Raw genomic sequence first — 13,304 nt, forward strand, 5'->3', positions numbered from 1 at the left:
AGTGTCATTGCATTTTTATGGCTACATAATCATCTTTAGGAGAAGGCAATGGCAGCCCACTCCAGTACTCTTGCCTGGAAAATCCCATGGACAGAGGAGCCTGGTAGGCTGCAGTCCATGGGGTCACTAAGAGTCAGACACGACTGAGCGACTTCACTTTCCCTTTTCACTTCCATGCATTGGAGAAGGAAATGGCAACCCACTCTAGTGTTCTTGCCTGGAGAATCCCAGGGACGGGGGAGCCTGGTGGGCTGCTGTCTATGGGGTCGCACAGAGTCGGACATGACTGAAGCGACTTAGCAGTAGCAGCAGCAATCATCTTTAGTAGAGCTGCATCACAATTTCAAGGTAGTTTCAGATTATATACAATTACAAAAACACAGTGAAAAATGGCTTGTGCATGTATCTTTTCCCTTCTTTTGGATGATTACTAAAGGAGGAGTTGGTGAATTAAAGGGTATATCTATTTGTTTTAAAGCTTCTGATATTCACTGCTATACTGATTTCCAGAAAGGTTGTTATCAAGTTACACCTGAGGGGAAGTGAGGGAGGACTATTAGAACTTGGATCTGTAGAAAATATTTGGTAGCAATTTTTCTTCTTTTTAAAAATAATAATGCTTTTTATTTTGAACACACAGAAGAGAAATGACTATGCGTTTTTTATGTGTGTCTGTGTGTGTGCTCAGTCTTGTCTGACTCTTTGCAACCCCATGGACTGTAGCCCGCCAGACTCTTCCAGAATCTTCCAGGCAAGAATACTTGTGTGGGTTGCCATTTCCTTCTCCAGGAGATCTTTCTGACCCAGGGATCGAATCTGTGTCTCTTGCATTTCTTGCATTGGCAGGTGGATTCTTTACCACTGAGCCACCTGAGAATTGTTACGTACTAATCATTAGTTGCTCTGTTTCATAGTGGTTGCTGCTGCTACTGCTAAGTCGCTTCAATCGTGTCCGACTCTGTGCGACCCCATAGACTGCAGCCCACCAGGCTCCCCTGTCCCTGGGATTCTTCAGGCAAGAACACTGGAGTGGGTTGCCATTTCCTTCTCCAATGCATGAAAGTGAAAAGTGAAAGTGAAGTCGCTCAGTCGTGTCCGACTCCCAGCTGACCCCATGGTCTGCAGCCTACCAGGCTCCTCAGTCCATGGGATTTCCCAGGCAAGAGTACTGGAGTGGGGTGCCATTGCCTTCTCCATTCATAGTGGTAACATAGGGCTAACTCAATACTAAGTAAGTATTAGCCTTAGCCTATGGGGTAGCCAATACAAGTGTTACAGAGTAGGGAGAATAGCAGATGCACTTGTGCTTTTAATGGAGGTCTGATGTTCACTGGATATTGAGAGAATGGGATGATGAGGAAAGGAAAGAACAGAAGAGGCATTCTGGGGAGGGGATGAGTGAGAAGGAGGTGGCTGTTTCCCCCAGAGGAGAGGTAATTGCAGCAACAGCAGAGCAACTCCCAGGCAGGCAGTCAGCTCGTCCCTGGGAAGCAATGAAGCAGAGCTGGTAGGAGGACGGGTCAGGACCAAACCCTTTGGTAGCCCAGGTGATGCTGATGTCCAATGGGTCAACCAGAAATTTCAGGGTAGATTTCTGTAAAATGGTAGTCAGGAACAGAAATAGTACAGGCCAGACCCTCTTCTCCATGAATTTGTTTATCTGAAAATAAAGATAATCCTTGAACACCATGTTTCTGAACCATCACAGAAAGATTACAGAGGAGTTACTTGATCTGATTGAATGGTTGTACAGATGGAAGAAGACAGGATGTCTGGAAGCCAGGAGGGCTAGAAGGATGCTTGGATAGATGGATAGACACACTCACTAGCCATTTAACAATCAGAAACATTCATTCAAAAAATATTTATTGAATATCAGCTCTGTGCCAATCACTTCACTAAGTATTCTCACCTTATAACTGCCCTTCTGACTTTTCAAGTTTCCATAATTTTTTTTCCCTCTAGAAAATAGATCCACATTTTCAGAAAGGTGAAAGACTGAGGAGACTGCTTTATCTGTGTTTCCTTTTCTCTCTCTGGCAGAAATTTTAGGCAAAGATATTATCCCTCATGCAGTTTCAAAAGCAAATGTCACTCCCTCACTGTAAAACTTTAAGTGACTCTCTCTGCCTGTCCTGTGTAATTAAGTCCAAATTACATGACTTAGTCCTTTACATTCTTTTCACAGGCTGATATGCCATGGTTTTGCCTTCCACTCTTTTTTGGTGTGTGTGTGAAAATTTTTATTGTGGTAAAATATAACATATATAACAAAAGTGTCCATTTAAACAATTTTAAATTGTTTAAATTTAAACATGTGCAGTTTAGGCATTAATTGAATTCACAGTGTTGTCCATCTCTCACCACTACTAATTAATAAACCTTTTTCCATCACTCCAGAAGGAAATTATATAACCCTCTTAAGCTGTAAGTTCCCATTCCTGCAGCCCCTGACAACCAATAATAATCTTTCTATTTCTATGAATTTGCCTAGATATTTCATTTAAGTAAAATAAGGATAAGCATTCTTTTCAATAAGCATTATAGACATTTCATGTAAGTGGAATCTTGGAATATTTGTCTTTTTGTCTTTGGCTTATTTCAGTTAGTATACTGTTTTTGAGAGTCCCCATGTTGTAGTATGTGTCAGAACTTCAGTTCTTTTTATGGCTGAATAATACCCTGTCAGTTGTATACACTACATTTTGTTGTGTGTTTGTTGGTGGACACTGGGTTGTTTTCACCTTTGGGCTATTGTGGATAATGCTACATTTGATGGACATCAGTGTGCCAACGTGTGATTCAGTCTCTGTTTTCAATTCTTCTGTGTGTATACCTGGAAGCACAAATGCTGGGTCATATGGTTGACAGCAATTCTGACACGGTACTATGCACCCAAGGAAGAGCCACCCCCCCCAAAAAAGGGGCTATCGTAAAGTATTACAATTCTTATATTAGATTTTCCAAACCATACAGTATCTGGGTCATTAGAAGTAAGAGGAGAAAAATTGAGAAGTTGAGTTAGAAATCATACATAAAGTGGCACGTCAGAAACGATCAATTCGAAAAACAAAGCTTACCTATACAACTAAAGGACTCAAATATTGTAAGTAGTGATTCCGAATATTAATTTTGATCATAAAGTATCGGTTTATTTAATTTTGTATGGTTTCATGCTATTTAATGGGAGACATCATAATGATGGTGTTTTTCAAACTGTGGGACGTAATCCATTAGTGAGTTATCAAATAAATTCGTTTGTTATGACTAGCTTTTAAAAAAAATAAAATAGAAGTGAATAGAAAATACAAAAATGCATTGCACCTAGTTAAGGGTAAATGTTATTTTGTAAAACTTTTGTTTCATTTACCTGTGTGTTCTGTAAAATATTTCTTAATGTGGGATGTGATCAGAAAAAAAAATAGTTTGAAGACACTGGTCTAGTGGAAAGTCTGAGCTTTGGAATTAGTGAGAACTTGGTTTGATTCTGGGCTCTGGGTGGCTTCAGCCAGTGATACAACTTCTCTTGTGGCTCAGTCCCCTCATCATAAAAGGAGAATAATATCTACTTCTGTTTTGTGTTTGTGGAAAGATTAAAGATTACTTAAGTAGAATGCACAAAATATAGCCATTGATTAACAAATATACAATTACTTCCAAATTTTCCCTCAAATACTGCTCTCTATGTAAAAATGCTTCATGCACTAGAAGGAAGACGATATGTGTTATTGATGACTGGATCTGTTATGTCACAGTCTACTCTGAAAACATATTGGCTCAGTCTGTTTCTCCAATTTTACTTAGGCTTGAAGACACAGTTCTTTCCCCTTCCTATTCTCAGATTGTACTTGTCTATACCATGGATTTGGGGCACTTTACTATGCATCTGCCATATATATTCTAATTATTTTTCATAGTTCAACTAGTATCACAAACTTTCAGATCTCTTCTAGTGCTGAAAACAGTGCTGGATGAAAATGTATTGAGTTTTTAAAGGTCCCTATAGCACATCTTTGGCAAAGTATCTCTTACACAAGGGGAGCAGAGGAAATTCTGATTCCACCAGTATTTCTCACTCAACCTACTCCATGCTAAACAGTTCAGTTAGGCACTGTCATGTCTCAGGGTAGTACAAGTGGAAGGTGCGAACAGAGAAAGCACTTTATCTGAGGACAGTCGAAAATTAGATCCTGTTTTCCCCTCCCCGCTCCTATTCCCATGGGGAGGAGGCATTCATAAGCCCCGAGGACCGGGGCCCAGAAACCTGCTGGCGTCCTGAGCTCCAGAGGCTTGCCAGCACGCACGCTCTCCCGCACTGAGAGCCCTTCTTCCCAGATGAATTCTCATAGTATCACAGACGCGCGCAGCCTCGATCGATACTGGATGGCAGACGTGCTCCCACCGTCAAGTGTAGTCACAGGGCGGTGGAGTCAGCCGCCCTGCCGCTCTGTCGCAGCTTCTCATCAGCTCGATACCAGCAGAGGACGTTAACCCGTTCGCCGGCTGACACCCAACTCGTCGCCTCCCCGGCACCTGCTGCCCGGCGCCCTTCTTCTCAGCTCTGCTCCTGCAAAGTGGAGGAGGGGTGCGGGGGGGGGGGGGGAGGGCTTTTTCATCAGCCTCCCACATGCGGCGGCAGCAGGGTCCCGCCCGCAAGGAGGGCGCTGTGAGGTGGCTTCTCTGCCCGGCACCCCAGACAGCCCCTGGAGGCCGCTGAGGCAGGGAGCGCCGAGCTTCCTCACTCTCCACACCTACCTTCTCGCGTCTTCGCCGGGTGGGCGGCAGGGAGGAGGCCCAGCTAAGCCGGGCCAGCACCGCCTCCCGCCTAGTGGACCCGCGCGAGCCCGGTCCCGTGAAAGCCCCGCCCCGGCGCCCGTTCCCACTCCTGATTGGCTGGTCCAGCCCGAAGGCGACCCGGCAGCCCCCCGGCCCTCGTCGCAGCTATAAAGGCGGCGGACGCATGACGGCCGCGGCGAAGCTCGGGCAGCTGCGGTGCTCGCCCTCTCGCAGACCCCGCGGCACCTCTGTCACTCTTTTGCCCCTGAGCCGTCCGACTCCACCATGCCTAGGGGCTTCCTGGTAAAGAGAACTAAACGGACGGGCGGCTCTTACCGAGTGCGCCTAGCCGAGCGGGTCTTCCCCCTCTTCCCCCGACCCCCGGGGACGCCGCCCTTCCCCGAGGAGGCTTCCAGTGCCCCTCAGCCCGGTGTGGAGCGGGAGGCACACCCAACTCCGGAGGAGGAGGAGGCCCGTGAACTGTCAGGGTCGTCCTGTCCGGCGGCTAGGGTGAGCCCAGCGGCGGGCGGGCGGGAAGGCGCGGAGTGGAGGGCGGATGGTAGGGAGGGTCCGGGGCCCAGCCCCAGCCCCACGAAGCCGGCGGGCGTGGAACTGCGCAGGGCATTCCTGGAGCGCTGCCTCAGCTCACCCGTCTCTGCTGAGTCCTTCCCCGGGGGCGCTGCCGCCGTGGCCTCTTTCTCCTGCTCGGTGGCACCAGCAGCTGCACCGACCTCGGGGGAGCAGTTCCTGCTGCCGCTCCGGGCACCGTTCCCGGAGCCCGCGCTCCATCCGGACCCCGCGCCCCTCTCGGCCACCTTGCACGGCCTGAAGCGGGCCACCGGCGGCGAGCGCCGCGCCAAGGCTCCTTCAGGCTGCGCATCTGGGCCCGCGGCCGCCGGAGTCAAGAAACCAAAGGCCATGAGGAAGTTGAGCTTCGCCGATGAAGTCACCACGTCCCCTGTTCTGGGCCTGAAGATCAAGGAGGAGGAGCCCGGGGCGCCGTCCCGGGGCCCCGGGGGTAGCCGCACGCCGCTGGGGGAGTTCATCTGCCAGCTGTGCAAGGAGCAGTACGCAGACCCCTTCGCTCTAGCTCAGCACCGCTGCTCCCGCATCGTGCGCGTCGAGTACCGCTGCCCCGAGTGCGACAAGGTCTTCAGCTGCCCTGCGAACCTCGCCTCCCATCGCCGCTGGCACAAACCGCGTCCCGCAGCGGCCAATGCAGCCACGATCTCCTCGGCCGACGGGAAGCTGCCCCCGTCGTCGTCCTCCTCGGATTCCGGGACTGTCGCATCTTTCCTGGCCGAGGGGAAGGAGAACAGCCGGGCGGAGCGAACTGAGGATCAGCACCCACGGGCCAGGGACAGCTCCGGGACGGAGCAGCACCAGGACAGCGCCCCACAGCCCGGCCTCCAGGTGCTGTCCCACCCCGAGCCTCCGCTTCCTCAGCTCCCTTATACGGCGGGGGTGTTGGGGCGCCGGGTGCCTGAGCCCGGCAGTGCCAGTGGTGTCGGGGGACCCGAGATCTTCGTGTGCCCATATTGCCACAAAAAGTTCCGTCGCCAAGCCTATCTGCGCAAGCACCTGGGCACTCACGAGGCTGGTTCGGCCCGCGCGCTCGGCCCCTGCTTTGGCTCGGAACGCGGCAGCCCCCTGGCCTTCGCTTGCCCGCTGTGCGGGGCGCACTTCCCGTCGGCAGACATCAGGGACAAACACCGGCTGTGGCATGCGGTCCGCGACGAGCTGCTCCTGCCCGCTCTGGCCGGGGCGCCTCCCGATGCACCGAACCCAGGCAGGGCACCCGACGGGGATGCTCAGCAAATTTTCTCGTGCAAGCACTGCCCGTCCACTTTTTTTAGCTCCCCGGGGCTGACCCGGCACATCAATAAGTGCCACCCCTCAGAAAGTCGGCAGGTACTGCTGCTGCAGATGCCGCTGCGGCCGGGCTGCTGAGGGCTGAGAGACGAGGAAGATTGTAAGGTGGGCCGTGGAGGAAACGATCCTGGGGATTTCTATGGGGTTTTCTTCAACTTGCGAGTTTACCCTCTTTCCTTATTTTCTCACCTGAAACTCTCAATAGTGTCAATGTTCCGCCTGAGGAGCGGACAGAGAAATGTAAAATCTCTCTCTAGAGCAGGTATGTATATGGTATAAGCGTTCCCGGTCAAGAAGTGTCAGCTTTAAATCTTCCTCACAAGATAGGATTCCCCCCGCCCCCACCAAACTCTGGAGACCCCAACGAATCCTATATGACTTGTAATTCCTATGGAAAGTCGCAGTGAGTGCGTGCATGTCTCTACAAAGGATTCTAGCTACCAAAAGTGGAGGTCCTTTTTTTTTTTCCTCTAGCCATCGCAAGCGCCTCTGTAGTTTCTGTCTCAATAGGGTCAGACGTCTTGCACTGTATATTCTGTGAATTAAAAGTTATGTGATTGGTGCCAAACTTACATTGGGTGGGTGGGAAATACAAGACCAGTGTCTGTGGGCAGGAAATGTAAGATGTTTACGCACTTTTGGGTGATGTGGAGCTCTCCTTGTAAACTTTCCTTTTCTCAATGCTTAGTCCACTCTGAAGCTAGTGTCTGGAGGTGGGGCATAACACCTCTTACTGAAAGGAGTTGAGACCCCTCCCAGATTCTCACCTCTAACCCTTTTGTGTGCAGTATTCAGGAAGATACTTTAAACCTTCAATATAAGCTTTTGGGAAATACAGAATTCATTTCCTAAAGTTTCAGTTTTAGTAGGGTTTCATCCAACTTGTTTTAATGCTTCTGTTGTAAATCTTATGTGTATTATATATGACACTGTGTTCAGCGTTAAGATGTTAATACTTATAACCCACTATGAAAATGAATGGCAATTCATTCAATATTTCAGCAGCAACCTGGTTTTGAATTTTTGTAAACCATATTTAGCATGCATTCTGTACCTATGCCCTAATAGCCAGAGTTTGGAACACTGGCTGAGTACTGCTGGACAGGTAGCCCATATTTGTAAGATGCTTACCACCAAATAAATGTACATAGCTGGTGCTTTGTTGTGTTCTGTGTTTGTCTAAAGAATCCCATTGAACACAGCCTGTTTCCAAATGCCACACTTCTCATCTCCCCAAAGCCAGTAATCTTGGTGACCCATTTAGTTGGAATACAGACAAGAGAAATTATATTTTGTAAATGATTATAATGGTGCATAAATGGGAGATTTTCCTTGGAAGTATGGCTGCATAGACTGAACTCCAAAAAGCAAGGGATATGTACTATTCTTCAAATATTAAAGATACTTTACCACCCAAAAATGTCAACAGAAAATATTTTACATATTTTCTTCTGTTTCAAAATTAGTGAATGGTTTATTTGAAGATGAGTAAAATGTTAACTGTGCTAATTAACTTCAGTCTTTTTAAGTTAGTATTTTCCCTCCAATTTGTTACATATTATCAAACCATTAACTTGTTCATTTTTTTAAAAAAAGGAAAAGCATTATAGAAATTTGTAAGTAGGTATTTTATCTTTTTTGCAGTTCTTCACTTTGGTTGTGGGAAACTGTTTGTATTGTTTAATCTTGTTCCCAGAGCTCTCTCTATCCATGTTTTTCCTTTATATAAGCTTTAATGGGAATTTTAGTTTATTTTCTACATAGTTTCATAGGAATTTTTTATTTACAAGGAAATCCAAAATTTTATGTGCACAGGAACTCTGAAAGCTTCCTTTACAAACTGTAAAAAATTTTGTTCCTGAATATATATTACCAAAAAAAGTAAAATTTAAGTAATCAAAGAAGCATTTAAGTGAGCTAGAGGCTTTATTAACCAAGTGCACTGGAGGAAGTTTCTGGTGAGACGCTATGAAAGTGAAAAATCTCCTATTTTTAGTAATTGTGGTAGGATCTCCGAGAAATAAACTGGGGTGTATCCAAAGAAGAGAATTAGAATTCATTTTTCATGATTAGTTAAGATAAACCTAGGTTCATGCTTTATGGCCCTGCTTATTAAGTCTGAAAAAATATAAAAGACCACTCATGAACACAAAATGATAAGAATATTTTTATTGTATTATTAAATACCATCTTTTTTCCACTGTTACAAATTTGTAGATACTACATGAATGATGATACATAATTTATATTTTATAGTTTGCCGATATGATGTATTTACACATGCAGTTAGTACCAATGTCATGCTACATTTCCTTAGGAGATGCTCGTTCAAAAAAAAAAAACGTGAGCAAAATGTGAGCAGCTTATCTACTGTAGGAAAATATTTCTGGAGGGTGGAATGTATACCAACCTGCACCTGCATGTTCAGTATTAACAATATTAGATTAATTTAGACTCCTGGGTCATGTTCCCTTTTCTTTTAAAATAATACACATAATTTAAGCCACACACTTAGAAAAGTTTTCTTCTTTTTTTTCTACCCACCCCACCTCATTCTTCCCTTTTCGGTATTTAAGAAAGAACATAGATATACCAGGGTCCAGCAGCCAATAATAAGGGGCCATAATCTCAAAACAGAAGTGGCATTTAACCGTGATACCATTTAAAAAGCAAAACATTAGAAAAATATTTGGAAGCTAAACATGAATCAGAGTTCAGCAGTGATTTTTCTGGTTATTAGATATGTCATGGCATCACCTGCTGCACAGCCAAGAAATGAGACACTGCTTTGGGAAGAAAAAGGTAATGCTAAAATTATTTCAGCTGGAACTTGAGATGCTAAAAGACCATTTAAGTCGTTTATTTTGATAACATAAATAATCCATACACATCAAGTGTATTAACAGATCTGTAACTTTTGCCACAACGTTACTAATGTTTAAAGATGTACATTTATTAAAAAATTATATATTTACTGAGCCATGAAGTTGTAATGGGGCACGATAAAATCATGAGGCTATCTGTCCAATTATATTTTGGCTCAAAGTTAATTATGAAATTGAAAGTAAAACTACTTGGACATAATTATCGAGGGAAGGTAAAGGGTATAGAATAAAGCTTCACCCCTTACCCCCCATATGGCAGCTTGGAGTGTGGGGGAAAAAACCAACCAAATAAACAACCCAAATCTAAAATACTAAGTTACAAATTATTTAAATCCAGTGTTTTCTAAAATAAATGTTCAGGAAGGAACATGCATATTACGGCAAACACAAAGCCTGGAAGGGTTAACGCCATGTTCATGCTAAGGTGGCTACTGGTGACCACTGCCAGGCTGCTGTCTCCTTAGGATTTATTGGCGGAGCCAGAGGAGCGACGCAGCTTCATGGACATGCGGCTTTTGCTCGTTCGAGGAGACATTGGAGAGGCCAGGTCGGCCCCGTCTACCTGCGCCGCTGTGGGAGTTTCACTGGGTAGGATCTCTGGGTAGGAGCCTGTGGGAAACAGCAAGCACATTAGTGCAAATCCTCTGGCTCTCCTCCTACAAGAGTAATTTCTCTGCTACAGATCCAAAGACCTTAGTGAGGTCTTTTGAGAAGAAAGAGCAAGCCCCAAATTTGCTTGTTACAAAAGTCTACTAGTATTTTATTTAAAACCCAGTGATCTGGTGGCTCATGTCATCATAGTAGCCAGAAAGCACCAATCATTATTTCCAGAACCAGAAGCAACCAGAGAGCTCCCCAGAAGAAGCAATGGGAAGCAAGATCTTTAGGACAGAAAGGACAGGGATCCAAAGCACCATCAGCATGCACGTGAGGGCTTAAGAAGCAGGTGAGGACCAATTCCTATCTCTCGGGTACAGAATATAATCAACAAAAGGGCCTTCACTGCTCAAACTGGAAAATAAAACAGCACCAAGCATTCCCAAAAGGGACTTAGTAGTATAAGACCATTAAACATGCTAGGAAGTTAAATTTAAATATGTTTTTAAGAAGGAACAAGATAAATTCCAGGGGGAGAGGAGGGTGAGGACAAGATCTCTCATCTGAAAGTCAGTTCAAAAAGAAAAAACTGCTCTTTCTCAAAGTGTCTCAATTTAGAAGAGATAAGTGATGCTCTTGTTTTCTTAAACTTCTGTAGTTACCAGTAGAGTCAGTAGATGTAATATTTGAAAGAAGCAAAAAAAATGAGTTCAAATTGGAAAATTCTTCATACCATGTACAAAGTAGTTCTTCACTTTTGTATGTTATTTCTATGAATTATGATTCTCTACACACTTCGCACACTATAGGCACTCAAATATTTCGTTAAAAATAAAAACCCCTGAAAAAACAAAAAATCTGCAAATAACAAAATTTTTAACATTCTGTATATTTTGAGGCACTTTAATCCAGGTTTCCTTTATGTACATAAAAATTATCTTTATGTGTGTCACAAACAAAGGTACATGACACAGGCTGCAGGCTTCAACCGACATAGCTCCTTACTCTGTAGGAAACTTTTGGCACATCTGTTAGCCACTGGAACTCCTCACTGACGCTCTGAGCTTGGGATACTTATACTACTACTTCCATATAATGAAACACTTGTGCCCAAGTTGAAGGTATGAATATTTAAAAAGAAACAATACCATTCAATAGAGGTACAGATCCTACTGACATGTCTTAGGAAATTAAGAATGTATCTCTGTAGAACACTTCAAAATGTTTTCAAGGTCAAATAGTATACTCAAGAACAAGCGTATATTGTCAAGGAAAAAATATTTTATCACTAATCCTAATTCAGGTAAATTGTCCTCTTTTTCAAAGTAACTTCTCCAACATTCTTTTCTAACTGAAATGAGGTTGGCCTTCAAAATACAAGAAGGACATGTACTTCTCTGTTCACCTTTACTCTTCCCAAAGATCTGAACTGGTTCATACTGGACCCATACTGGAAATCTTAGAGAATATGAATCCACGGCCCTTTTGAGGGGAGCACTGCAGATGGATGGCAGAAGGAAGGTGAAGAGCAGTAGCTCATGCTTTTTGGGTAATGCATACTTATTTCCGGCCAGTCATGAGAGGCCTTCCCATGTCTGTTTACCTTGAGATGGCCAATGTTTTCTAGTGGAGGTTTTGGGAGGAAGAGAACTATCACTGCATTTCTTTCTTTGTTGTGAATGAAGAAATGGAGTAGCAAGCAGAAGTGAGAAAACAAAAGAGAAGAGAGATAACAGATATGAGCGACATAGTGCAGAATTTTACAGGTGTTAACAGAGAAGCAGAGAAGACAGTAATCAGGTTTTATGAAATACAATTGGGCATGCGATGTGTTAGGGTGATGAAGTTTTACAATGGACAAATGCTTTGTACATTCAAATGTTATACTTACCCACTAACAAAACAAGTTCAAATAGGAAAAAAGAAAAGAAAAAAAAGGTCTATGAGCAATTCTATAAACATCTACCTTTTAAAGTGTTCATTGCACTGGTGGCAGGTTATCCTAATCACTCAATCATAAATTCTCTTGGGCTGTACTGTCCAACATGGTAGCCACAGCCACATTACAGTTAATTAAATGAAAATTTAAAATTTGGCTCCTTGATGCACTAGCCACTTTTAAAGTGTTTAGCAGTCACAAGTGGTTAGTGGCAACCCTAATGGACAGTGCAGACACAGAATATTTCCATCATCACAGAAAGGAATGCTGCTTAGAGTATGCCAAATTCAAAGAATATTTTTCTTCAGAAACAGCAATTCCTCTATGTCCCCTTTACTGCCTTCAAGGTGAAACCCCTTTCAGTCAACTGAGTCAAATCAGACTTTTTAGTATGTGTGTGCTGTACAGCTATTAGGACCTCCTCACGTTTTAGCAAAAGATATTTGTGATGGATACTCAGCATACCCAAATTCCATAAATAATCGGTGGTGGATAGATCTCAATTTTAGATTTAAAGAATAATGTGATACTTGCACTTCATTTCACATCCTACTCTAAGTGTTGACTTACGTCACCTGAGACATAAAGAATATTGATTTATTTCTATCAATAAAATATTCTCAAGTATCAAGTTTAAAAAGTATACGCTCCTATGTTTTACAAAATGTATCTATTACTAATGTTTTTACAGTACTCACACAGACTGGTGTCTATATCTGGATGGTACAATATATTGATTCGTACTTTGTACACTGATTACAATGAACTTTATTACAAGAAACATGAAGAATATGACTTTGGGGATCTATAAAGATTATAAAAGGGCACTTAATGGATCATTATTTGTTGTGGCTTTGATTATACTACTTGCTGACAGGTATGACCCATTTAAAACTGCTAAAGTTACTGGAGGTACTAAACGATGCCTTTAAAAATGTGACTTTGAAAGCAGTTCTAAATAATAATGAACTAAGAGGTAGTGTCATGTTAGAAACAGCATGGGCCTGGGTTAGACAGACCTAAGTTAAATGACAAGTTTAGTTTGCTGGATACTGGGCAAACTAACCTGAGATAGTTTTCTTATTTGTAAAATGGAAACAATACTAGCTGTATTCCAAAGTTGTGGGAATGAATGCCTACAAATGCAAAGACCCTGGCATATAGCAGGTATATATTAAGTGTATACAATAAAACTACAATAAGAGCAAAAATTAACAGACTTTAAATCAAAACAG

General features: G+C 43.7%; 2 protein-coding genes across 10 annotated transcripts in view; one reads left to right on the top strand and one right to left on the bottom strand.

Annotated features, from left to right (window-relative positions):
- The first annotated feature begins 4,717 nt into the window (after positions 1 to 4,717).
- On the top strand, positions 4,718 to 9,449 carry INSM2 (INSM transcriptional repressor 2). Its single transcript, XM_027521480.1, has one exon. The coding sequence runs from the start codon at positions 5,062 to 5,064 to the stop codon at positions 6,724 to 6,726; it is 1,665 nt and encodes a 554-aa protein (XP_027377281.1). The 5' UTR covers positions 4,718 to 5,061; the 3' UTR covers positions 6,727 to 9,449.
- RALGAPA1 (Ral GTPase activating protein catalytic alpha subunit 1) overlaps positions 8,803 to 13,304 on the bottom strand; it is a 211,631-nt gene continuing 207,129 nt past the window's right edge. For 6 of the 9 annotated variants that reach the window (XM_027521477.1, XM_027521472.1, XM_027521476.1 and 3 more), the window contains 2 exons: positions 12,022 to 12,024; positions 8,803 to 10,142 (listed from right to left, as the gene is read on the bottom strand). In XM_027521477.1, coding sequence (XP_027377278.1) covers positions 9,994 to 10,142; positions 12,022 to 12,024 — 152 coding nt within the window. In that variant the 3' untranslated portion in view covers positions 8,803 to 9,993. The remainder of the gene's footprint in view (positions 10,143 to 12,021; positions 12,025 to 13,304) is intronic. The other 3 variants (XM_027521471.1, XM_027521474.1, XM_027521478.1) reach the window with 2 other exon arrangements.

The sequence above is a fragment of the Bos indicus x Bos taurus genome, chromosome 21, assembly GCF_003369695.1.
Source record: "Bos indicus x Bos taurus breed Angus x Brahman F1 hybrid chromosome 21, Bos_hybrid_MaternalHap_v2.0, whole genome shotgun sequence".
NCBI lineage: Eukaryota > Metazoa > Chordata > Mammalia > Artiodactyla > Bovidae > Bos > Bos indicus x Bos taurus.

Excerpts from the sequence above, each read along its gene's own strand:
- INSM2 (XM_027521480.1), top strand. The coding sequence starts at position 5,062 with ATGCCTAGGGGCTTCCTGGTAAAGAGAACTAAACGGACGGGCGGCTCT.